Source organism: Pristiophorus japonicus, chromosome 5, assembly GCF_044704955.1.
Source record: "Pristiophorus japonicus isolate sPriJap1 chromosome 5, sPriJap1.hap1, whole genome shotgun sequence".
NCBI lineage: Eukaryota > Metazoa > Chordata > Chondrichthyes > Pristiophoridae > Pristiophorus > Pristiophorus japonicus.
In genome coordinates this window covers 116,819,894-116,843,645 of record NC_091981.1, presented here as the reverse complement: position 1 = coordinate 116,843,645, position 23,752 = coordinate 116,819,894, and the positions used below count along the sequence as shown (strand labels likewise).

At 47.1% G+C, this 23,752-nt stretch overlaps 1 protein-coding gene across 2 annotated transcripts in view; it reads left to right on the top strand.

Annotated features, from left to right (window-relative positions):
• LOC139264430 (retinoic acid receptor beta-like) overlaps nucleotides 1-23,752 on the top strand; it is a 358,884-nt gene that overhangs the window by 162,802 nt on the left and 172,330 nt on the right. For both annotated transcript variants that reach the window (XM_070880885.1, XM_070880884.1), the window contains one exon: nucleotides 1,811-1,971. In XM_070880885.1, coding sequence (XP_070736986.1) covers nucleotides 1,811-1,971 — 161 coding nt within the window. The remainder of the gene's footprint in view (nucleotides 1-1,810; nucleotides 1,972-23,752) is intronic.

The following is a 23,752-nucleotide window of genomic DNA, read 5'->3' as shown; positions in this document are numbered from 1 at the left end:
AACATATACCAAGATCTTAAGTGTGATAGTGACTTCACATTCATAAATAGATCTTTTTTTTCCCTTTTCTAATTTTTAAGTTTCTTCCCTTTTTGACATTCATCACCATTATTCTTTAGCAAGTAGTGTAGCACCATCTCGGCCATGGGTTGTTATTATTAATATTCCTCCTTCATTGGCTAGTGAGACAGGATTAATGTTTACTGATATGATTTATATGGAATGCTGCATAACCACCTTCTGTTGTGTCTTTCTGTGGTTGGACAGCGTCAGATCAACTCCAAAGCCAGGCCTTCATTACAATCAGGGAAACACTTTGAAATGCTTACTTATCTGCAACATTATCTGATTACTTTGAGGCAAGGAAACCAGATATATAGAGGGATTTTGCTTGAGGAACATGATAAACGTCACAGAATTGTTGTATCTATTTTTCTTTCATTTGGTAATGAAGAAATGTTTTGATCATGATGATTACATGATGAAATGATAATTAAACTTCCCATGGGAGAAATTTGACTTGTACCCAAAATGGGCACAAATTCAGTGGAGCAACTGCTCAACACATCGGTCCATAGTGGCCAGAGTCAGTTTTGCTTTCAAGCCTTGTTTAAATGCCAACAACGACTTGTGGGTGACAAATGGCCGTCCGCTGCAGCTCACTAGTTGAAGACAGTAGTCTGGTCTGATGATGGAGAGATGATCTCGGGGAGGACCTCAAATGGGTGGGCAGCAGGCTCCGAGACTTTGGTTGACCGAGGAAGAGTACTCCAAGACTTTGGTTGACCAAGGAAGAGGACTCCTGCTTCTCCTGGGCCCATGAAAATAAAAACTCAAAATTTTTGAGTGATAAATAGCGGTCTCTTCCAAGACCACAGATGATTTATTTAATCAGCCTTCCTCCTGTTCCAGTCAGAAGGCCATTTACTGGCTTGCCTGGATATGACATCAGGCGGGCCGTGGGTTTCGCTTTCAGGCACAAACCGTTGGCCGTGAGCTGAATCTCTTTCCCCTGCTTCTCCTTTGCCTGTCTCCAACCTCTAGGTTCATTTGCAAAGTGTGCTTACTGTGAAATGTCATAGATGGTAGTGTCTTTATATACCTAGGGTGGAAGTTCCTGGGGGAATTAAGGGAAATTTCAGCCTGCCCACTGCTGAAATATTTTGTGTATTTTTACCAAACGACGAATTCTAATGCATCTTATGCCATTGCATCACGTATTTGACAAATTAACAGAAAAAAAGGTTTGCCAAAGACATTCCCCTTTGTTTTTATGGTTCTGAATCCTCCTTGCTATTTACAATATCTCAATTTTACCTACTTCCTGTTATATTTCTGCGTGCATGTTTACCACTTTTTATTTTCATCATCACACTTGAACTGCTTTGCAAAATTGATTTGCCAAGCCCTCTGCAAGCTATGTTTTCAGAGGAGTGACAGGGTTGTTAGACATGCAAATGTTGCAAATCATATGCATATACATTCATGAATAAATCTGTTGAGAGCAAGTACAAACAGGGCTTGACCGTTTGGTTCTGTGTTACATAAGCACAGCATGCCCACGCTAAAGATCTGCATAGAGCCTTTCTTTGTATTATTCTAAACCTTTTATAATTGGAGTTGTTTATGCAACGTTGCTGCCACTTTGTGGCTTTGGATACTGACTTGTGCCATTTACCTCAGCAAATGATTGACTGACTGGCTGGAACAGTTGTTCCAATTCACAGTGTTCAATATGTTGCTGCAGGGTTTGAAAGATGCTGCATAAATTGCATTAAATATGCCTGATTGTAATTCATTCTCCTTCTAGCTGTAAGAAATGACAGAAACAAAAAGAAAAAGGAGACACCAAAGCAAGAATGTTCAGAAAGCTACACAATGACGGCAGAATTAGAAGATCTAATTGAAAAGATTCGCAAAGCTCACCAGGAAACCTTCCCTTCTCTTTGCCAGCTGGGGAAATATACTACAGTAAGTATTGGGCCACAGATGTTTGTTGCTTTGAGCCATGCATTGAACAGTTAATTAGGTCACCCTGATTGAGAAGACATGTATATACAAGGGACTTAGCTCATCAGTGCTTGTGTTAATAAGGAAAAACTAACATAGATATTGCTGTACTGGTGTAGAGAACCTAAATAATCGTACACCTTGACCTGTATTACTAATCATAAATGAAAATGCCAATTATCCTGGATGTAATGGGAGTACGATATTTTGTGTCTGGAAGAAGGCAGTAACACTCGGATTTTCTGTGGACCCTCATCTGCTCTTTGCATGTACATACCGGTCAGTACACTATTGGGTCTAGGGTTAGTGAAGCCAAGAAGTTCAGGAACATTTGTGCCTTATAAAGGCAGCAGCACCATTAAAGGGGAAGATCATCATCATAGGCAGTCCCTCGGAGTCGAGGATGACTTGCTTCCACACTAGAAATGAGTTCTCGGGTGACTGATGAGTCCAATGCGGGACCTACAGTCTCTGTCACAGTAGGGGCAAACAGTAGGTGGGGTGCCCGGGTTGCCACACGCTCCTTCCACTGTCGACGCTTGGCTTCAGCTTGCTCTCGGCAAAGAGACTCAAGGTGTTCAGCGCCTTCCTAGATGCTTTTCCTCCACTTTGGGTGGCCTTGGGTCAGGGATTCCCAGGTGTCAGTGGGGATGTTACATTTTTTCAAGGAGGCTTTGAGGGTGTCCCTGAAGCGTTTCCTCTGCCTACCTGGGGATCGCTTGTCATGTCGGAGCTCCAAGTAGAGCGTTTGTTTTGGGAGTCTCGTGTCAGGCATGTGGACAGTGTGGCCCGTCCAGCGGAGCTGATCGAGCGTGGTCAATGCTTCGATGCTGGGGCTATTGGCCTGAGCGAGGACACTGACGTTGGTGCGCCTATCCTGCCAATGGATTTACAGGATCTTGTGGAAGCACTGTTGGTGCCACACGCTCCTTCTGTTGGTGGTACTTCTCCAGTCTTTTGAGGTTCCTGCTGTACATAGTCCATGTCTCTGAGCCTTATAGGAGGGCGGGCATCACCACTACTCTGTAGATCATGAGCTTCGTGCCGGGTTTGAGGTCCTGGTCTTCAAACATTCTCTTCCTTAGGCGACCGAAGGCTGCACTGCCGGGGAAGATACAGCAAAAACCTCGTGCCAGAATGATATCAATATAGTTGGTTTCTACTGCTTATTGAAGCTTGATTTTTTTTTTAAATTCTGTCAGCTGGTTCTGAATAATTGAGAGTAATGTAATCTGTTATGATGGCCACAAGTATAAAATTGGTGGTCTCTGTTGTTCCCAGCTATTTAAGGTGCCAACCCACTGTGAATATCTTCATGCTGCTGTGTCATAACATGACAGTAACACTCCTAGAAAAGCTCTGGGTTCTCCAACAGGCTGTCCTGGAGGGAGTTGTTAAATGGGCGACCCTGTGGTGCCACGCCGTAGGCAGAGGGACGTGGGAAACAAGTGTGGGTGCGCAGAATGATAAGTGAAAGAAGGAGCCTATTGTTGTGATTGTGAGGCTGGCTCTAGGTGATATGGAACAAGTGCATGGTCAGGAGGAGGTGGGGATATCTATTCCATGTAGGGAAACAGTTAGTGGCTCTGGAGATGTCCAGGAGAAATTTCTTCAGCAGTTGTCAGGGGGCTTATGGTTGCTGTTCCTTGTCTGCCTGCAATTAAGCCATATTGGCAAACAAATTGGATTTATAGTACTCAACACCGCCTCCATCAGAAAGTGAAAAAAGACTAATTACATTCTACAACAAATACTGAAGCAGTAGCACCAGGCTTTCCTGGGAGCAATCTCCTCCCAAACTGTACCTGTTACCTTTACAGGAAATCTGCGTGCAGAGGCATCTAACACTCATTTGCATGTAATTTAAATTGCTGGGATCGATAATAATTTGGCAGGGCAGAGGCCCATATCCAATCTGCACAGGCATTCAGGTCCTGCTAAATTGGCCGGGGCCTTTTACTTCAGGCAGCCGACGTGAGCACAGGCCTCACTTCAATATCGAAATGAGGCGTCTGCACTCATTTCAGATTCAGACCCCTAAATTTGATGCATTAGACGGAGCTTGCAATTTACAGGATTTGAGCAGCTTAACTTGCAGTACTTAAAGGGAGCTCTGGAAGCCCCTCAAAAATAGTCCAAAAACATAGAAACTCTCAAATTTTGTGGAGTTGGAAGGAGAAGGACTGCTACTCCGGGCTCCAGAAAACAACTGCACAATGCTGCTGATATTTTTCTGCTTTACATTTCATATTTTCATTACTGTCTGTGATGGGCAAGTAAAGATATGAGATGCCAATGAACTGCATTTATTGTCACATGTCCCCGCGTTGATCCATCGGTGAGTGGTTAAATTAAGAATATGAAAAGTAGCAGCAGAGCATACAAGTCTGCAGTTATGTTTTCACATTAAACATTGCAACAGTTTTAAAAGTAGGATCTTGTACAGATACATAGACTGGCTGTTCACATATGAAACGAGGCGATTTTAACCCTACTCGTTCAGGAGAAATCTGGCGGGTGGGCAGTTAAAATCGCCCCGGTTTCTAGCTGTCCGAAAGCTGCCATGATCACAACATCTGCAATTTTAACCTGCTCTCCTGAGCAGGCAGCAAAGACGCACGCCTGGAGCCAACAGGGTCCTTCTTTACATATACATGTTGCAGCCCAATGACATCTTTGAGATCCGACTGTAATTTTAGCTCTGGCCTAAGTGGGGAATCCATCTGGAGTTAAAATCAGGACGGTTTAGTCCCTTTCCCCTGTCTTTTCCACAAACTCATAAATTCTTCTTTTTCAACTGTTAATCCACTTATTTTTTTAAACACTACTATGGATATTGCATCCACTCCTGTTTCCTGTAGAGCATTCTGGCTGCGGAATTGGAGCCTTTAGCGCTGGCTGTTTTGGCTGGTGTGGAAGAAAAATGGCGGACGCCTCAACTTGCCTGCTTCTGGCAGATCCCACGACAGCCGTAATTTTGGCAGGTCGGCAGCGCTGTGTTGCTTGTGCTCGCTGCAGATATTTAAATGAGTGCAACGCTGATTTGTCGCATGATCTTCCATTTCTGGACGTTGCTGCTCCATTTAATGCCCTCTCCGAATCACGACCAGCTGAGCATGCGTTCAGCAGCAGCACTCTTTAATAGGATCATCAACAACTTGCAACTGAGTTGCTTTTTCATTTCTACTGGCTCTGTATAAGTTTGTACAACTGTTTGGAGCTTTCTAGAGTTGTTTAAAGTTGCTGAGGTGACAGGTAGTATGGCTGCAAATAGAGAATGCCTTGCTTCTCATTTAAAGGGTTCTGCTTAGACCACTTGCTCCCAACCACTGGGCTCTACTTACAGTCGCCCTCATGCTCAAGAATGACAGGGAGATGAAGTGGAGGCAGCGAAGAAGAGAACAGGATGCTCGCGGAGGAAGAGGAGGGGCAGGAGGGCTCTCAGCAGGAGGCCTTACCCACCCAGGGTCTTCCGAGAGCACTTCTCCTACCTGCACTTAAGCCAGGAGCAGTGTATTAGGAGGCTCTGCTTCATCAAGAATGTGGTCATTGAACTCTGCCACCTCCTGCAACCAGATCTGCAGCCTCTGAGTGAGGCGACGACAGATTTCCACATGGCCGTCAAGGTCACTGTGGCCCTCAATTTTTTTTACCACCGGATCCTTCCAGTCTGGAGCAGGCGATGTAGCTAACAGTTCAGCATCCATCGCTGCATCCGGGAGGTCACAGACGCTCTACTCCAGTAGACGGAACTTCATTGTCTTCTCTCTGAAAGAGCGTGCATGTGGCTTTGCCAGGTTATCGGGCTTCCCCACAGTGCAGAGCACCATTGACTGCACACACGTGGCTTTGTGAGCACCGTAAACAAAAGTCCGTCGCCATCCTCCGTCTCCTCCACGACGACATGCAGGCCGTGATCTTTACCAACGGATCCACGACAGACCCAATCCACATCTGGACCGGGGTCAAACAGGGCTGCATCATCGCCCCAATCCTCTTCTCAATCTTCCTCGCTGGCATGCTCCACCTCACGGTCAACAAGCTCCCCATTGGAGTGGAACTAAACTACAGCACCAGTGGGAACTTGTTCAACCTTCGCCATCTCCAGGCCAGGTCCAAGACCACCCCAACCTCTGTCGTCGAGCTACAGTACACGGATGACGCTTGCATCTGTGCTCATGCAGAGGCTGAATTCCAGGACATAGTCAATGTATTTACTGAGGCGTACGAAAGCATGGGCCTTACGCTAAACTTCCGTAAGACAAAGGTCCTCCACCAGCCTGTCCACACCGCACAGCATTGTCCCCCAGTCATCAAGATCCACGGGGCGAGCCTGGACAACGTGGACCATTTCCCATACCTTGGGAGCCTCTTATCAACAAGAGCAGACATTTACGATGAGATTCAACACCAGCTCCAGTGCGCCAGTGCAGCCTTCGGCCGCCTGAGGAAAAGAGTGTTTGAAGACCAGGCCCTCAAAACTGCCACCAAGCTCATGGTCTACAGGGCTGTAGTAATACCCACCCTCCTGTATGGCTCAAAGATATGGACCATGTACAGTAGACATCTCAAGTCGCTGGAGAAATACCACCAACGATGACTCTGCAAGATCTTACAAATCCCCTGGAAGGACAGACGCACCAACATTAATGTCCTCGACCAGACCAACATCCCCAGCATTGAAGCACTGACCACACTTGATCAGCTCCACTGGGCAGGCCACATCGTTTGCATGCCAGGCACGGGACTCCCAAAGCAAGCGCTCTACTCAGAACTCCTTCACAGCAAACGAGCCAAAGGTGGGTAGAGGAAACGTTACAAGGACACCCTCAAAGCCTCCCTGAAAAAGTGCAACATCCACACTGACACCTGGGAGTCCCTGGCCAAAGATAGCCCTAAGTGGAGGAAGTGCATCTGGGAGGGCGCTGAGCACCTCGTCGAGGGCATGCAGAAATCAAGCGCAGGCAGTGGAAAGAGCGTGCGCCAAACCTGTCCCACCCACCCCTTCCCTCAACGACTATCTGTCCCACCTGTGACAGGGACTGTGGCGCTCGTATTGGACTGTACAGCCACCTCAGGACTCATTTTAAGAGTGGAAGCAAGTCTTCCTCGATTCCGAGGGACTGCCTATGATGATGATACCAATCCTGAGATCTTCCATAACTGTAAAGGCTAGCTCTCACTTAATGTGCAGTTGGTGTGCGACCACGCCCAGTGCCTCATGATAGTCAGTGCCCGCTATCCTAGCAGCAGTCATGGTGCCTTCATCCTGCGTTGGTCCAGTGTGCCAGCAATCTTCCAGCCACCACGTCAAACCTGAGGATGGTTGCTTGGAGAAAAGGACTATCCGCCCTGCACCTGGCTGATGAATCCCCTCCGCAACCCCACCACTCGTGACCAGCAATCATATAATGAGAGCCACGCTGCCATGAGGAACACCTCGAGCAGATTATCAGGGTGCTAAAGCAATGGTCCCGCTCGGGAGGAGCCCTCCAGTACTCGCCGGAGCGGGTTTCCCATTTTTGTGGTGGTCTACTGCATGCTCCACAACTTGGCCATCATGAGAGCGCAGCCCTTGCCATCACGGGTTCCGTGACCATCTCAGGAGGAGGAGGAGGAAGTGGAGCCAGGCAGCTGACCCCCGTTCCGGATGGGCTGTTCCTGAACACCTTATCAGACTCTGGTTCCACTGAATGAAACCCCAGATTCCCGTTGCTCACCACTTTCCCATCTTACCATCACTCTGTCACAGAACACCACCACGTTCTCCTGGGCACAAAGCTAAAATGAGAGCCACCACAAAGCAAATATTCTAAATATAATTTAGACATTTTCCAAATAAAAATCAAAACAACAACAACATCAATTAATAATCCTTGTGCATTCTCTTAGTGTCTGTCTTTCTTGTACTTTTTCCGCCTCTAGTGCTCGCCAGTGGCTGGAGCAAGGCTGATGGAAGGCTGCTGACTTTCTTTTGGGGAGACTTCAGATGGCCTTTCTGGATGACTTCTAGCAGTTCTGGGCCTAGAAGGCCCAGCTGTAGATGGCACCACCTTGGCATGGGTGACAGCAGTCTGGGCTAGTTGACGGACAGACAACAGGAAGAGCTCTGGCAGAGTGGCAGTGGTGGGAGTAGGAACGTTGTCACTCTGAGAGAGGACAGCAGGTTCTTACTCCATGGACCCACTGTCACTCCCTCAGGGCAGAGCCTCAGTATTCCTAGTCATCTGTTGGGGGACAGATTGCTGGAGTGCTGTGAGACCCTGCAAGCCCCTTTCCACACTTGTAAACCCAGCCACAATAGCATCAGTCTGAGCTTGCGTGACAGCAAACTGAGCTTCCTTTGCAGCACTGAGACGTTGTGTCGCTTCCGCTTGTGCTGCAATGGAAGCTGCGAGTTCGCCCATCTCACACAGCATCATGGCTGGGTCCACAAAGTCTCTCCCGAAGTTGAAACATAGAAACATAGAAAATAGGTGCAGGAGTGGGCCATCGGCCCTTCGAGCCTGCACCGCCATTCAATAAGATCATGGCTGATCATTCCCTCAGTACCTCTTTCCTGCTTTCTCTCCATACCCCTTGATCCCCTTAGCCGTAAGGGCCATATCTAACTCCCACTTGAATATATCCAATGAACTGGCATCAACAACTCTCTGCGGCAGGGAATTCCACAGGTTAACAACTCTGAGTGAAGAAGTTTCTCCTCATCTCAGTCCGAAATGGCATACCCCTTATCCAAAGAATATGTCCCCTGGTTCTGGACTTCCCCAACATCGGAAACATTCTTCCCGCATCTAACCTGTCCAGTCCTGTCAGAATCTTATACATTTCTATGAGATCCCCTCTCATCCTTCTAAACTCCAGTGAATAAAGGCCCAGTTGATCTAGTCTCTCCTCATATGATAGTCCAGCCATCCCAGGAATCAGTCTGGTGAACCTTCGCTGCACTCCCTCAATAGCAAGAACACCCTCAGATTAGGAGACCAAAACTGAACACAATATTCCAGGTGAGGCCTCACTAAGGTCCTGTACAACTACAGTAAGACCTCCCTGCTCCTATACTCAAATCCCCTAGCGATGAAGGCCAACATACCATTTGCCTTCTTCACCGCCTGCTAAACCTGCATGCCAACTTTCAATGATTGATGAACCATGACACCCAGGTCTCGTTGCACCTCCCCTTTTCCTAATCTGCCGCCTTTCAGATAATATTCTACCTTTGTGTTTTTGCCCCCAAAATGGACAACCTCACATTTATCCACATTATACTGCATCTGCCATGCATTTGCCCACTCACCTAACCTGTCCATGTCATCCTGCAGCCTCCGAGCATCCCCCTCACAGCTCACACCGCCACCCAGTTTAGTGTCATCTGCAAACTTGGAGATATTACACTCAATTCCTTCATCTAAATCGTTAATGTATATTGTAAAGAGTTGGGGTCCCAGCACTGAGCCCCACGGCACTCCACTAGTCACTGCCTGCCATTCTGAAAAGGACCCGTTTATCCCGACTCTCTGCTTCCTGTCTGCCAATCAGTTCTCTATCCACGTCAGTACATTACCCCCATTCCGTACGCTTTGATTTTGCACACCAATCTCTTGTGCGGGACGTTGTCAAAAGCCTTTTGAAAGTCCAAATACACCACATCCACTGGTTCTCCCTTGTCCACTCTGCTTGTTACATCCTCAAAAAATTCCAAAAGATTCGTCAAGCATGATTTCCCTTTCATAAATCCATGCTGACTTGGACCGATCCTGTCACATCTTTCAACATAAGAACATAAGAACATAAGAACATAAGAATTAGGAACAGGAGTAGGCCATCTAGCCCCTCGAGTCTGCTCCGCCATTCAACAAGATCATGGCTGATCTGGCCGTGGACTCAGCTCCACTTACCCGCCCGCTCCCCATAACCCTTAATTCCCTTATTAGTTAAAAATCTATCTATCTGTGACTTGAATACATTCAATGAGCTAGCCTCAACTGCTTCCTTGGGCAGAGAATTCCACAGATTCACAACCCTCTGGGAGAAGAAATTCCTTCTCAACTCGGTTTTAAATTGGCTCCCCCGTATTTTGAGGCTGTGCCCCCTAGTTCTAGTCTCCCCGACCAGTGGAAACAACCTCTCTGCCTCTATCTTGTCTATCCCTTTCATTATTTTAAATGTTTCCATAAGATCACCCCTCATCCTTCTGAACTCCAACGAGTAAAGACCCAGTCTACTCAATCTATCATCATAAGGTAATCCCCTCATCTCCGGAATCAACCTAGTGAATCGTCTCTGTACCCCCTCCAAAGCTAATACATCCTTCCTTAAGTAAGGCGGCCAAAACTGCACGCAGTACTCCAGGTGCGGCCTCACCAATACCCTATACAGTTGCAGAAGGACCTCCCTGCTTTTGTACTCCATCCCTCTCGCAATGAAGGCCAACATTCCATTCGCCTTCCTGCTTACCTGCTGCACCTGCAAACTAACTTTTTGGGATTCATGTACAAGGACCCCCAGGTCCCTCTGCAATGCAGCATGTTGTAATTTCTCCCCATTCAAATAATATTCCCTTTTATTTGTTTTTTTTCCCAAGGTGGATGACCTCACACTTTCCGACATTGTATTCCATCTGCCAAACCTTAGCCCATTCGCTTAACCTATCTAAATCTCTTTGCAGCCTCTCTGTGTCCTCTACATAACCCACTTTCCCACTAATCTTTGTGTCATCTGCAAATTTTGTTACACTACACTCTGTCCCCTCTTCCAGGTCATGTATGTATATTGTAAACAGTTGTGGTCCCAGCACTGATCCCTGTGGCACACCACTAACCACCGATTTCCAACCCGAAAACGACCCATTTATCCCGACTCTCTGCTTTCTGTTAGCCAGCCAATTCTCTATCCATGCTAATACATTTCATCTGACCCCGCGTACCTTTATCTTCTGCAGTAACCTTTTGTGTGGCACCTTATCGAATGCCTTTTGAAAATCTAAATACATCACATCCATCGGTACACCTCTATCCACCATGCTCGTTATATCCTCAAAGAATTCCAGTAAATTAGTTAAACATGATTTCCCCTTCATGAATCCATGCTGCATCTGTTTGATTGCACTATTCCTATTTAGATGTCCCGCTATTTCTTCCTTAATGATAGTTTCAAGCATTTTCCCCACTACAGATGTTAAACTAAACAGCCTATAGTTACCTGCCTTTTGTCTGCCCCCTTTTTTAAACAGAGGCATTACATTAGCTGCTTTCCAATCCGCTGGTACCTCTCCAGAGTCCAGAGAATTTTGGTAGATTATAACGAATGCATCTACTATAACTTCCGCCATCTCTTTTAATACCCTGGGATACATTTCATCAGGACCAGGGGACTTGTCTACCTTGAGTCCCATTAGCCTGTCCAGCACTACCCCCCTAGTGATAGTGATTGTCTCCAGGTCCTCCCTTCCCACATTCCTGTGACCAGCAATTTCTGGCATGGTTTCTGTATCTTCCACTGTGAAGACCAAAGCAAAATAATTGTTTAAGGTCTCAGCCATTTCCACATTTCCCATTATTAAATCCCCCTTCTCATCTTCTAAGGGACCAACATTTACTTTAGTCACTCTTTTCCATTTTATATATCGGTAAAAGCTTTTACTATCCGTTTTTATATTTTGCGCAAGTTTACCTTCGTAATCTATCTTTCCTTTCTTTATTGCTTTCTTAGTCATTCTTTGCTGTCGTTTAAAATTTTCCCAATCTTCTATTTTCCCTCTAACCTTGGCCACCTTATACGCATTGGTTTTTAATTTGATACTCTCCTTAATTTCCCTGGTTATCCACGGCTGGTTATCCCTTCTCTTACCGCCCTTCTTTTTCATTGGAATATATTTTTGTTGAGCACTATGAAAGAGCTCCTTAAAAGTCCTCCACTGTTCCTCAATTGTGCCACCATTTAGTCTGTGTTTCCAGTCTACTTTAGCCAACTCTGCCCTCATCCCACTGTAGTCCCCTTTGTTTAAGCATAGTATGCTCGTTTGAGACACTACTTCCTCACCAAATGCACTGCACTGCTATTTCATCCTTAATGATTGATTCCAACATTTTCCCCACTACTGATGTCAGGCTAACTATAATTACCTGTTTTCTCTCTCCCTCCTTTTTTAAAAAAGTGATGTTACCTTAGCTACCCTCCAGTCCATAGGAACTGATCCAAAGTTGATAGATTGTTGGAAAATGATCACAAATGCATCCACTATTTCTCGGGCCACTTCCTTAAGTACTCTGGGATGCAGACTATCAGGCCCCGGGGATTTATCGGCCTTCAATCCCATCAATTTCCCTAACACAATTTCCCGCCTAATAAGGATATCCTTCAGTTCCTCCTTCTCACTCGACCCACTGTCTCCTTGTACATTCGGAAGGTTATTTGTGTCTTCCTTCGTGAAGACAGAACCGAAGTATTTGTTCAATTGGCCATGATAGTTGCCCATCATTTCCATCCTGGAAATTACGGGCTTCTAGCTCCTTGTGAAGCCCAGTGCAATGTTGGAGCCGCACTCCTTCATGCTCCTTAACACTGACAAGAGGCTCTCTAGCAGGCTTGCCAATGCAGTTAGCATTACTTTCACCCTTCTTCTGAAGGCTGCCCACCGAGGTCATCATCTGAGTCGCGTGCAACAGGACTCGTGCACAAATTCACCCTGTGGGGAACCGAGATCCGAGCTACCCTTTCCCCCGGCCTTGCTGCTGTTCAGTCATGCCCAGTGACTCACCGCGTGCAAATTCCCACCTCTATACTACCCGCTAAAGTGTGCGCAGTGTCAATTTCTGAGCTGGTGTCTGTGAGTGTCAGATGCAGTAACGGCGTGTTTTCTCCTCTATCACTATCCTCTTCCATCACTTTGGGGACAGGCTGGCCAGGTTTGAGTTTTTCGGTATCTGAAGGTGCAAAGGTCGGAATGTGATGAAGGTGAGGGGTGAAAGCAAGATGTGCATGCTTACACCACCAGAAGCTAGTAAGTGAGGTGAGATTGTGCCATGAGGGGAAGTGGGATATGAGAAGAAGGATTAGGTATGAGCAAACCACCATCAGCAATCCTTTCAAGCTTGCCACTCACCACGGCCTCTGTGAGGGCTCCTCCAATGTTCTCCAGCACTGTGTCCTCCAACTCAGTCAGGTTCGAAGTCGGACTTCCCCTCCGCCCATCTGCTGCTGTTCACGGCGGTTATGTGCCACCTTGGCCTGCTAAAGAAAGGGAAATGTGTCAGTGAGTGTGGTACAGTGAGTATGGATGGTTGAATAGCTGGCACTGCATGCAAGGTGTAAGATGTGGATGTGAGGCTTGCAGTAACGGTTTGTGTGTGAAGGGGAGGTGAAGCTACGATTGTGAGGGATGAGTCATGGTTGCTAGAGATTGTTGGTAGGTGAGTGATGGGGGTGTGGGGCACTGAGCAGTGTGTGGGGCTACTGGTGCAGTTGTTGGGATATGGCATTTGAAGATGCATTCACTCATCTTGACTACTTGTGAGGTCATTAAACTTCTTGTGGCACTGAATCCATGTCCTGGGGACAACACACGTGGCACTGATGGCTTCTGCTATCTCCTCCCACTGCTTTCTGCCGTGCTGCCTGGAAGGCTTCCTGCCCTCTGTGGGTGGAGACCTGTCTCCTTCTGTGTACCCTTAGGACCAAGGCCTCCAGTGTTGTATCTGAGAATCTCCTTGCTCTCTCTTCTTTATTGAGCCATGGTTAATGTAGAGTGACAATGAGGTGCTTCTGCAACAAAGCACCTCCCCTTTAAGAAGTTCAGAGAGCCCAGGCAAAATGTTATTGGCCAGTAGACTTACCCGATGTTGGCCCTCTCGAGTGCTAAACCAACCAGCAGTGTATTTAGTGCTGAGCTCAGCTCTCCAATCATTATAATGAGCAGGCAGCACGAATTTTGTGAGCTGCCTGCACCACTTTGAATGGACGCGGGGAGCGTGAAGCTGACTCATCTATCCTTTTTTGAACAGAGTTGTTATATTGCCCAGCCTCCAGTCCACTGACACAACTTCCACATCCAAGGATTTTCTCCCTAATATCCATCAGCATTTTAGGATACATCCCATCAGGGCCTGGTGCTTTTTCCATTTTGATTTCCTCACCTGCAAATAGAAACATCTACTGATTTGAACATCCCTTAACATTATTTTTTCCTATCACGGCTTATTTATGTCCACTCTTGAGCTCAGATTTAAACCCAGCATGAACCTTGAAACCTGCCACACCACCCCCTGGACACCTCAGCAATTTCACATAATCAAACAACAAGCCACCAAACACTTGTACAAACTCACCAAGAGTCAGTAGAAATCAATCAGCAACTAACCTGAGAGCAGTTGAAGGTTCCTTTAACTCGTGCTGGGGGGAGGGGGTGCTGTCCTTCCTGCTGCTGACGCACATTCAGCTATGCGTCTTTAAGAGAGGGCCTTAGCTGTAGCATTCAGGTCATAAATGCCAGCGGTGTCGTCAAATCAGCGTTGCTCACTGATTCATGTCACAATCTGCGTACTCCGCACTAACGACAAAGTGTGTGTGTGCACTGTTTGGACACCATTTTGGACCTGAAAAACCAGGTGCTATGGTGCCGAATTTAGCGGTGATTCTGTTTTCACAAGAAAGGTTGCTACAGAGTTGAGCCACCTGCTACAGAATGATCTGCACACAATATCTGGATCAAAAACATCTCAAAGTTGAAGGTTACCACAGCATGAAACTTTCATATTACTACATCCTTCCAAAGGACATTTGGAAAAGCATAATTCAATCAAGCAGAGTCAACATGGTTTTATGAAAGGGAAATCATGTTTGACAAATTTGCTGGAGTTCTTTGAGGATGTAACTGTAATAACACAAGAGTCCCGTTATTATCAACTGCCCCCGGGTGTGTACCCGATCTCTTTTATTCCATCTCGGATAAGTACAAGATCCGACTTGCTGCATGACATCCGACAGTGCACCCTCTGGTGTCTGGTGACGCCAAGCATAAATATATTACAACATCCTCCTTTCAAGATCTTAGTATCAGTCACTTTACAATACAAGACGATCTGGGGCTTTCCGCTCACGAAATGATCATCTCAGTTCAACATTAGTTCAAGGTGAACGTTCTAAGTCAGTTGTGATGGGAGGTTGGGTAACAGTTCTGGTGGGAGTGGTAATAACAACATCAGAGACTGAAGGTCCGGGTTCAGGAATGACAACAGAGGCCAGTGGTGAATAAACGATAGTTGGTGGGTCACTGACTGGATCTTCCTCAAACGGTTCCAGTTCATCTGTGTGCCACAGTGTTACCTGGTCAACATGTTTTCTGCATGTTTGGCCATCCTTGAGCACGACAATGAACACTCTGTTACCCTCCTTAGCTGTAACAGTACCAGTGATCCATTTTGGACCGCGACCATAGTTCATTACAAACACTGGATCATTGACAGAGATATCTCGTGATACAGCAGTACGATCATGATATAATTGCTGACTTTGAAGTCTGTTTTCAACACAATCATTCAAATCAGGATGAATAAGTGAAAGCCTGGTTTTGAGATTTCTCCATCAGTAGTTCAACAGGAGAAACACCAGTAACAGTATGAGGTTTTGTCCTATAACTGAGCAATATACATGACAAATGAGTTTGAAGTGAACCCTGAGTTACACATTTCATACTTTGTTTGATAGTTTGAACAGCACGCTCTGCTTGACCATTAGAAGCAGGTTTGAATGGAGCTAACCTGACATGTCTAATACCATTGAGTTTCATGAACTCCGAAAACTCAAGACTTATGAAACAATATCCATTGTCGCTCACAACAATTTCAGGTAAACCATGAGTAGCAAACATGACACGTAGGCTCTCAATAGTAGCTGTCGATGTACTGGATGACATAATAATACACTCTTTGTAAGCGGGTGGTCCCGGGGGTCAGGTTCACCTCTGACCAACTTGAGCAGCTCGAATCGCTCCCAGTCCGTTGAGTTCTAGACTCTGGATTTATTTGGGGGATGTGATAAAGTGCAAAGGACAACTGGTTTGGTGCAAAAAAATTTGATTTTATGAAAGACAAGAAAATACAATGTCAAAACTTATAATCACTCTAATAAAGAACAATACATTACACATTCAAAGGGGAGGTACTGTAAAATTACACCTCCCACCTCCCAATACCTAATTCTAGCTAGGTTAGACTCCAGGGCAGGCAGGAACTATGCTTACCAACCCTTTCTGGTCAGTTAGCGGTAGTTCGCGATTTTGGGGTTCGTTGAAATCTGTAGGTTCTGCTTGCCGTACCCCGAACATTGGAGAAGACTTCTAGCTGCGCAATCTTCAGTTGGGTTGAGTCCGCTGATGCGATAAGGCGTGTTTTGGATCTATGGGGTAAGTACCCGGTTTTCTTCGTTAGAAATAGGTTCAAAGTCTCTTTAGGTAATGTTTTCACTTGTTGGTAGTCAGGCCTTAGATTGTAGAGTGAAAACTTTCGATTCTTCGGTTTCTTCCAGTTGGAGTTTTGTTTCGAGTTTGGTCGATCGCTGTGGTTTTTCATTAGTACCACGTTGGCTGTAGTTGGTTGTTGCTGCAATGGTGATGTTCTTCCTTCCTTCAGGACTTCGAGGCTGGAGAAGTTCATGTACAACTGTCGCGTTGATTTCTCTCCCTTCCAAGCGTGGTCTCGGTTGTATGGCAAAGTATGTCATACCCTCTGTTAAACCAGGGGACTAGTTATATGATTTGAGTGGTTCTAATCTTCGCGCCAAGTTAGTCAAGAATTCTTTGTTTGAATTTGGCGGACTTGCCTTCTCTTTGTAATATTTTGGCGGGCTCGTTAAAAGTTAATATGTTTTGGGTGGGTTGATGTTCGAAAACTGTTTCCTGATGGAAATATTAGCTTGGTAATCGTAATGTCCTTTTGTGCTTAGTTTTTCGCATACAGGCTGGATTGGGCCTCTTTGTGATGTATATGCTGAAATTATTTTCCAAATTCAGGTTGATGGTTAGTTACCTCTGGGTTATTTGTTGTAATGTTAATGTCTCTTGTGGAGAAGGATTCTTGAATACCCATTTCTCCAGACAAGTTACGTTAGTCCCAATACTCAGACAGCCTCAATAATCAAGTTGTCTCCTGTTAGTTCTTTAGCCCTCCCACAGCCTTGAATTTGTCTTTTTAAATGTCCAAAATTCGATTAAAGTTCATAGTTTCTTCCATAAGCACTTTAGGATTTCAAACTTGCCGGTAGATAGTCCCAAATTAAATTTCCTTTCGAATGAGTCCAAACACTAGGGGGTGTTCTCGTGAATTTTGCATCGTTTCAGTCCCCCCTGTTGACACTCTACACTCTTGAGTGTCAATCAAGGTAAGCAAAATTCCTGCTCCCGAGAGTCAACCTTCCCTGCATTTATACTAGCTAAACATTACCCTGCATCCCCCATTGAAATGCAATGCAATATACAGGCGAATACAATCATTACAATTCGGTTACAATATTAGAGGGGGTACGATGCCCTTCCTTTACTCGGCTTTCACAGTAAAATAACAGTATATAGTCAAACACAGTTTAAGTAAAGTAAAATAAAAGCACATAGTCACAACACAAATTCACAAGTAACATAAAGGTCCATAGTCAAACATATTTTAAGTTCAATAAAAATAAAGGTACATAGTCAAACACAGTTTAAGTAACACCCTTACAACACTTGATATTTTGCAGTTTACAGCAGGTAAAATCAAACACAAATTAAACATGGTACTATGGTGTCACACCTCCCTGCGTGATTCCCAAGTTCGGCCAAGGAGCATACAGCATCCTTTGGTGCCTGACCTGACAGCCTCTGCATTTCAATCGGCAAGTGAGACACCATAAGTAAAGAATAATCGCGAGTTGACAGATAACTAAAGTGTGGGAAGTGATTCGGATCCAGACTGGGACCTCTATATTTCTGAAAAGGTCCCACCAAGGCGGAATAGTGATCTCGAGAATCTTTTTCTCTATCTCAATTTTTTCTGTTCTAGAATGTAGAAGTGTTTTTGTGAGATAATTACAGCTTTTAGCAGAGCAGTCAGATGTTCGGGTAGAGGGGGAATTGCATAGCCAAAATGTACAACATAATCCTGCAGGTTTGTGATGTTTTCTCTCACAGTTCAGGAATGGGAACAATCCATTCCTGGGCCACTTGAACTGATGCCTCAGGTTTAAAGCAAAAACTGCTGTCACTTACCGGACACCAGAAGTGTCCATGTTGGTAGTGGGGCACACTGGTGGTGACACAATATGTCCCACCCCCTATGTATGCTCCCTGTGGAGGGACCTGGTCCTGTGCCATTACTTCCATGGTGCAGTTAATAGGCTGTGCACCAGCAGCTTTAAACCCACACTGTGACTGTGAATGGCCCTCAAGTACTGGGGACACAGTATTACGTGTGCACCCCGGCTCCGGTACCCAGAGAGGTCAGTACCCGTTACAGCGTGTTCCCATTTTATGACATAGGGTGGGACCGCTGCAAAACGAATGTGTGCACCTCCCTGAATATCTCCGATGTTCTCCACCCGGTATACCGGTGCGGGTCGGACTGTCCCACCCATGACCGGCATCCTTAGTACGATTCCCATAATAGTGTGGTTAGATTTCCCACAGTCGACTGGGACAGGGTAGGCTTCAGAGGCTAGACGGAGCTGGCACGGGCTTAGTGAATTACTGTATGGGTGGAGGGCTGCGAGGTGCTTGTTCCTGATCCAAGAGGGGACTAAACCTTGTTTTAAATCCTCCAGGTTGTTTCGGCCCTCACCCAACAACCATGTCCCATACAGTACGCACACCTCGTTCTGTGCAGCCTGGTCAGAAGCGTTTCTATCCTCCCGTATGAGTGCATTCACTGTCTGTGCATGTTTTTCCAGCTTAGCCACTATTTCTTTTAAATGGACAGTCATAGCCTGGCCCTCGTGTAGTTCTGAACCTACTACTGTGTTCTCCTGTTTCAGGATTTTCCTCAATTGGTTCTTTAGATCATTTATCTGTGTTTGCAGTTCTATGTCATCTAGGCTATTTATTACAGAGGATCCTGTATTGTAGGCAGTGAAAACGTCGTTTATGATTCCCCTTCTAGGTCTCCCCGAGCCCATGGTGTCCCTAGCGTTTAGGGTGTATAGGTCTGCTTTGTCTACATTTCCAAAGTCTAACTCATAAAATTTCTCGAACATGTCTTTAAGTAGGGCCTGGTATAGCAGCTCTGTTTCCTTCGGACACCATGCAGGTAGGTGTACCTCGGTAATGTTTAATATTACTGAAGCTACTGCATAATGTACCCCCTGGTATAACACCTTTTCGGTCAGTACCAATACTAATCCGTTCCCAGGTCCCTTGGTGGTAGTAGGACACCTTTCTATTACTGTGCGTATTGGCGGGGTTGTGGGCAGGGGTTTCTTAATGTGTCCTCTTAGTTCGGTGGCATTAATTGGGAGTGGGGAATGTTGGACCGCGCACCCGTGTAGGCTAGAATCCCACCCCATCCCTTCCCCTTCATCTTGCCATTGCCTGGCGAAGGCGATTGATATGCCTGCGGGACAAATACTCTCTGATCCTCACATGCAAACATAAATTCCTTGTTCGGCTTCCCACCATTTGTCCCAACACACTTTTACTCCTCCGTGTGGTCCTGTGATGCTGCGGTACGTATCATTACCGAGTCTTTCCCAGTCCGATTATTGGTCCCATGCATCCTTGCTGAATTTTCTGAGCCACCACCATCTTCCCAGGGGAATGTTTCCTTTGCAAGTCAAACATACACGTTTTCCCTCTGTACCACTGACTCGGGCAACGATGATCCATATCCGGGGGCATGGAACTGAGGCCTCAACGTAGGTAAAATCTTCCTGGCTGGAGTAGCAGGTAGAGTTAGATCCCAGCTACCCTGGCCATCTTCCCTCGTGGGTGTAAATGGCGAGTTCTTCCATGTCTCAGGGGCCATCCCCGGCGGTTACGATCGGTGCTCTTCCTCCTGAACACCCGTAAATGAGGGATTCTTCCACATCTCCTCGGTCGCCGCTGCTCATTCTTACCAGGGCGAGCAGGAACAGGATCCTTCTCATGCTGTCCTCTTTCCTGTAGGGGCACATAAAACAGATTGTCTAGCCCTGAGAAAGCTCTCTGGTTTGACAAAGGTGACCGAGTTCCAATTTGGGCTCTCTTCCTTTCAGACATAGTATAGTCTTCAATCGACTGGCTGTCTTATTCAGTTCCTTGTGGACTGATATCTGCTTCTAACTATTATCTCACAGCCATTTTGCTTGTTATCTCATCAGTGCTTCCCTTAATAGTCATACCAGTAGATTCTTCTTACTCCCGGGTATTACCCGGTTTGTGCCTCTTTTATTAGCTGCATAGATAGATTCTTTCCTTACCCGAGTTAACTAATACATATACATATTTATCATTACACAGATGAATCTTACACTACTCTAAATTACTACTAAGCCTTCTTAACTTCATATTGCTATATATGTACATCTGCCATCCGTCTCCGGGTGGCCAGGTTAATTCCTGCCTTCTTTCTTTCTTCTTCTTCCGCTAGGTGTCCAGCGAGGCCGGTAATAGGTCGGCCTGTACCACTGGACCCGGAGTGTCCTGACCGGAGGTGGGTTCGAGTCCCACACTATCGTCCCCTCCAGTGCTACAGCACACCGCTCCTTTGGGGGTGGCTGCCTGGTTCGTTTCTTCCCCTGAGGGTTCTGCCTGGTTGAGGGCTACGGGCTGGGGACTCTCACTTGGTGACTGTTCTTCTGAGGGTCCCTTGTTACCCGAGGCTACTGGCTGGATGTCCCTGCTCGCGGGCTGGTCTCTGACCTTAGGTGCCCTTTTGCGGCTGGTCCCTCTCCCGGGGCTGAACCATTTAAATTGGAGCGCTGGTGACTACGGTGTCTTTGGCTGTGGTGTGCGGGGAGTCCTTCTTAAGGCTCTGTCTGCTGGGGGTGCGTCCGAGTCCCAAATGATTGGGGGAACAGCTCCTCCGGTAACTCAGTCCACCGCCCCTCTAGGTACAGTCTGTGGGTCTGCCACGTCCCCTGTGGGAATTCCACAGTCAGGGGCTGTTGGCTAGGGGTCCCTGTCTTTAGTACGGTTTACAGCTTTTGGCAGTCCCTTACGTTTTGCTGCAGCCTCTGAGTTGAAAAGTTTGCACTGATTTATGTGGAACCACTTTGTTCAGCGGGGCAATTTTATGGCATAGACCATGGAGCTTGCCTTGTCGACAATGTGGTACAGTCCCATGTACAGTGCTTGAACGACCCCTACTCTAGCGTAGTTCCTCACCATAACCTGGTCCCCTATCTCCCATTCGTGGTGCTTACGGGGTTCTAGCAGCAGCCGGTTGCTCCGATGCTGTTTTCCCATGTTGTTCGAAGCCTGCCAGTGAATTTGTTTAAGGTGTTCAAACAGATTCCTGACAAAGCTGTCCCGGTTTGCTTCCCTAAGCTGACCTTCCATGAGTACCGAGGCTAATACATGAGTGGGGGTTCGCATGGCTCTGCCGGTCATGAGCTCGTACGGGGAGTACCCCGTGCTCTTTGACTGGCTAGCCCGTATCCCCATGAGGACCAGTGGTAGGACCTCTACCCACCTCTTGGGTGAGTCCCCTGTCTTTTTGCACAGCCTTTCTTTGATGGTACGGTTTAACCGTTCCTCAGGCCCGGATGACTGTGGGTTGTGGGCGACATGCCATTTTCTTTTGATGCCGAGCACCTTAAGGGTCTCCTGCATCACCTGCCCGGTGAAGTGACTCCCTTGATCGGACTCCACGTATTGTGGTAGTCGCCATCGAGAGAACACTTCTCTGACCAGGATCCTGGCTGTTCCCAGGGCAGTGACTCTTCGGCATGGGGAGGCTTCCACCCATTTGGTGAATACATCCACCAATACTAGGCAGTACTTGTAGCCTCCCTGGGCGGTGGGTAGTGGCCCGATGTAATCGATTTGCATCGACTGCCAGGGTCCCTCTACCCTGCTGATATGTCCCATAGACACCTTTCTTTTCTGGGGGTCGGGGTTGTTGGCCACGCAAACCAGACAGCTAGCACAGAATTTGCGGACGTCTTCCCTGAGTCCTGGCCACCCTGCCTGTTCTACTCATTGCCAAGTGGTCTCAGGTCCGGGGTGCCTTGCTCTTGGACCCTCGTGGGCCAGCTGGAGGAATTCCCTCCGGTGCTGTTGCGGTACTACCCATTGCTCCCCCCTGAACAGCATGCCTTCTTTAATGGCAATTGCTGCGGTGCCATATGGGCCGTCTATCCTTTCCCATTTAGCTAGCATGTTCAGGACAGTTTTGAGGATGGGGTCTTGGGTCTGGACCATTTTTAGGTCCAGGGGTAAAGCTATCCCTGCCTTCCCTGCCGTCCCTATCCTGCCCCTGACTGCTGCGATTGGTCCTGGGTTGTACGGATTCGAGAGCTTGCCCATGCGTGCCCCCTGCTTGGCCAACATGTCAGCCTGCTGGTTTCCCTCGCTACGGGGTTCAGTGGTGGAATGTGCCTTCGCCTTATGTATGTAGATATTCCCTTCCTCCCCTATGGCTTTCATGATCTTTTCCAGTCGGGGCTTTATCGCCAGGGGTCTCCCGTCTGCGGATGTGTACCCGCGGCGGGACCAGATAGCCAGATACTCCGTACACAGATTGCATGTGAACATACTGTCCGAGCAAATCGTGTATGGGGTAGGGAATTCTTCGGGGTGTGTGACCATGTACACCACCGCAGACAGTTCAGCATGCTGGGCACTCATAGTACTGGGGAGTTTAATCACCAGAGCAATGCCTGCCTCGGGGTCATAAACTCCGCAGCCTGTGAGCTGTTCACCCGCAGATACCGTGCTTGAACCGTCCACATCGATCTCTCGGCCTGTGCGGTGTAACCCAACCCGAAAGCCTAAGTTAATTTCCCATACCCCTTCTATGGAACACCGGTGGGCTGTCCCTGGATAAATCATGTTGACTTTGAGTCATGGCTTGCAGAGACCCTTTAACCTTAGGTCCATTTGTGAGAGGAGCAGGGTCCAGAAGCAATGCGGGCACTGCTCACTGTCCCGTCCTTGATTCTCCCATCCAGCAGCATTTGGGTGGGTGTATGGTGGGTAAGGAGTGTGATAAAGGACCCCTTGTGAAGATCAGTGACCTTTTCACAGCCCAGTGAGTGGCTAGGAGGTGCCGCTCACAGTTGGAGTATTCCTTCTCCACGTCCATGAATGTCCTGGAGGAGTAGACCACTGGTCTCAGCCGGCCGTGCCGCTCCTGGAGCAGTACTGCACTCAGGCTGTCCCCACTGGCTGCTACCTCCAGGAAAAACTCTTTACCCCCATCTATGGCCCCTAGAGCTGGCGCGGTCTGCAGGTCTTTCTTGAGTTGAATAAATGCTGCCTCGCAACTTTTGTCCCCTTTCCCCTCCACTCCCTTGTGTAGGAGTCGGAGCAGAGGGGCTGCGGTAGCTGCATAATCCTCAATGAAATCTCTGCAGTACCCGGTTAGCCCTAGAAAAGATCTTACTCCTGTTACTGTGCTGCTTCCCTTCTAGCTTTGTCAATGGCTCTTTCCCCAGCGCGCACAACCAGTCCCAGGAATTTTACTTCCTTCAGGCCGATCTGTGCCTTCTTGGGGTTTACTTTAAATCTTTCTTCTTTCAGCAGCTCCAGCAGCTTAGCCAGTAGTGGGCCATGCTCCTCCCCCTCATCGGTAAACAGGAG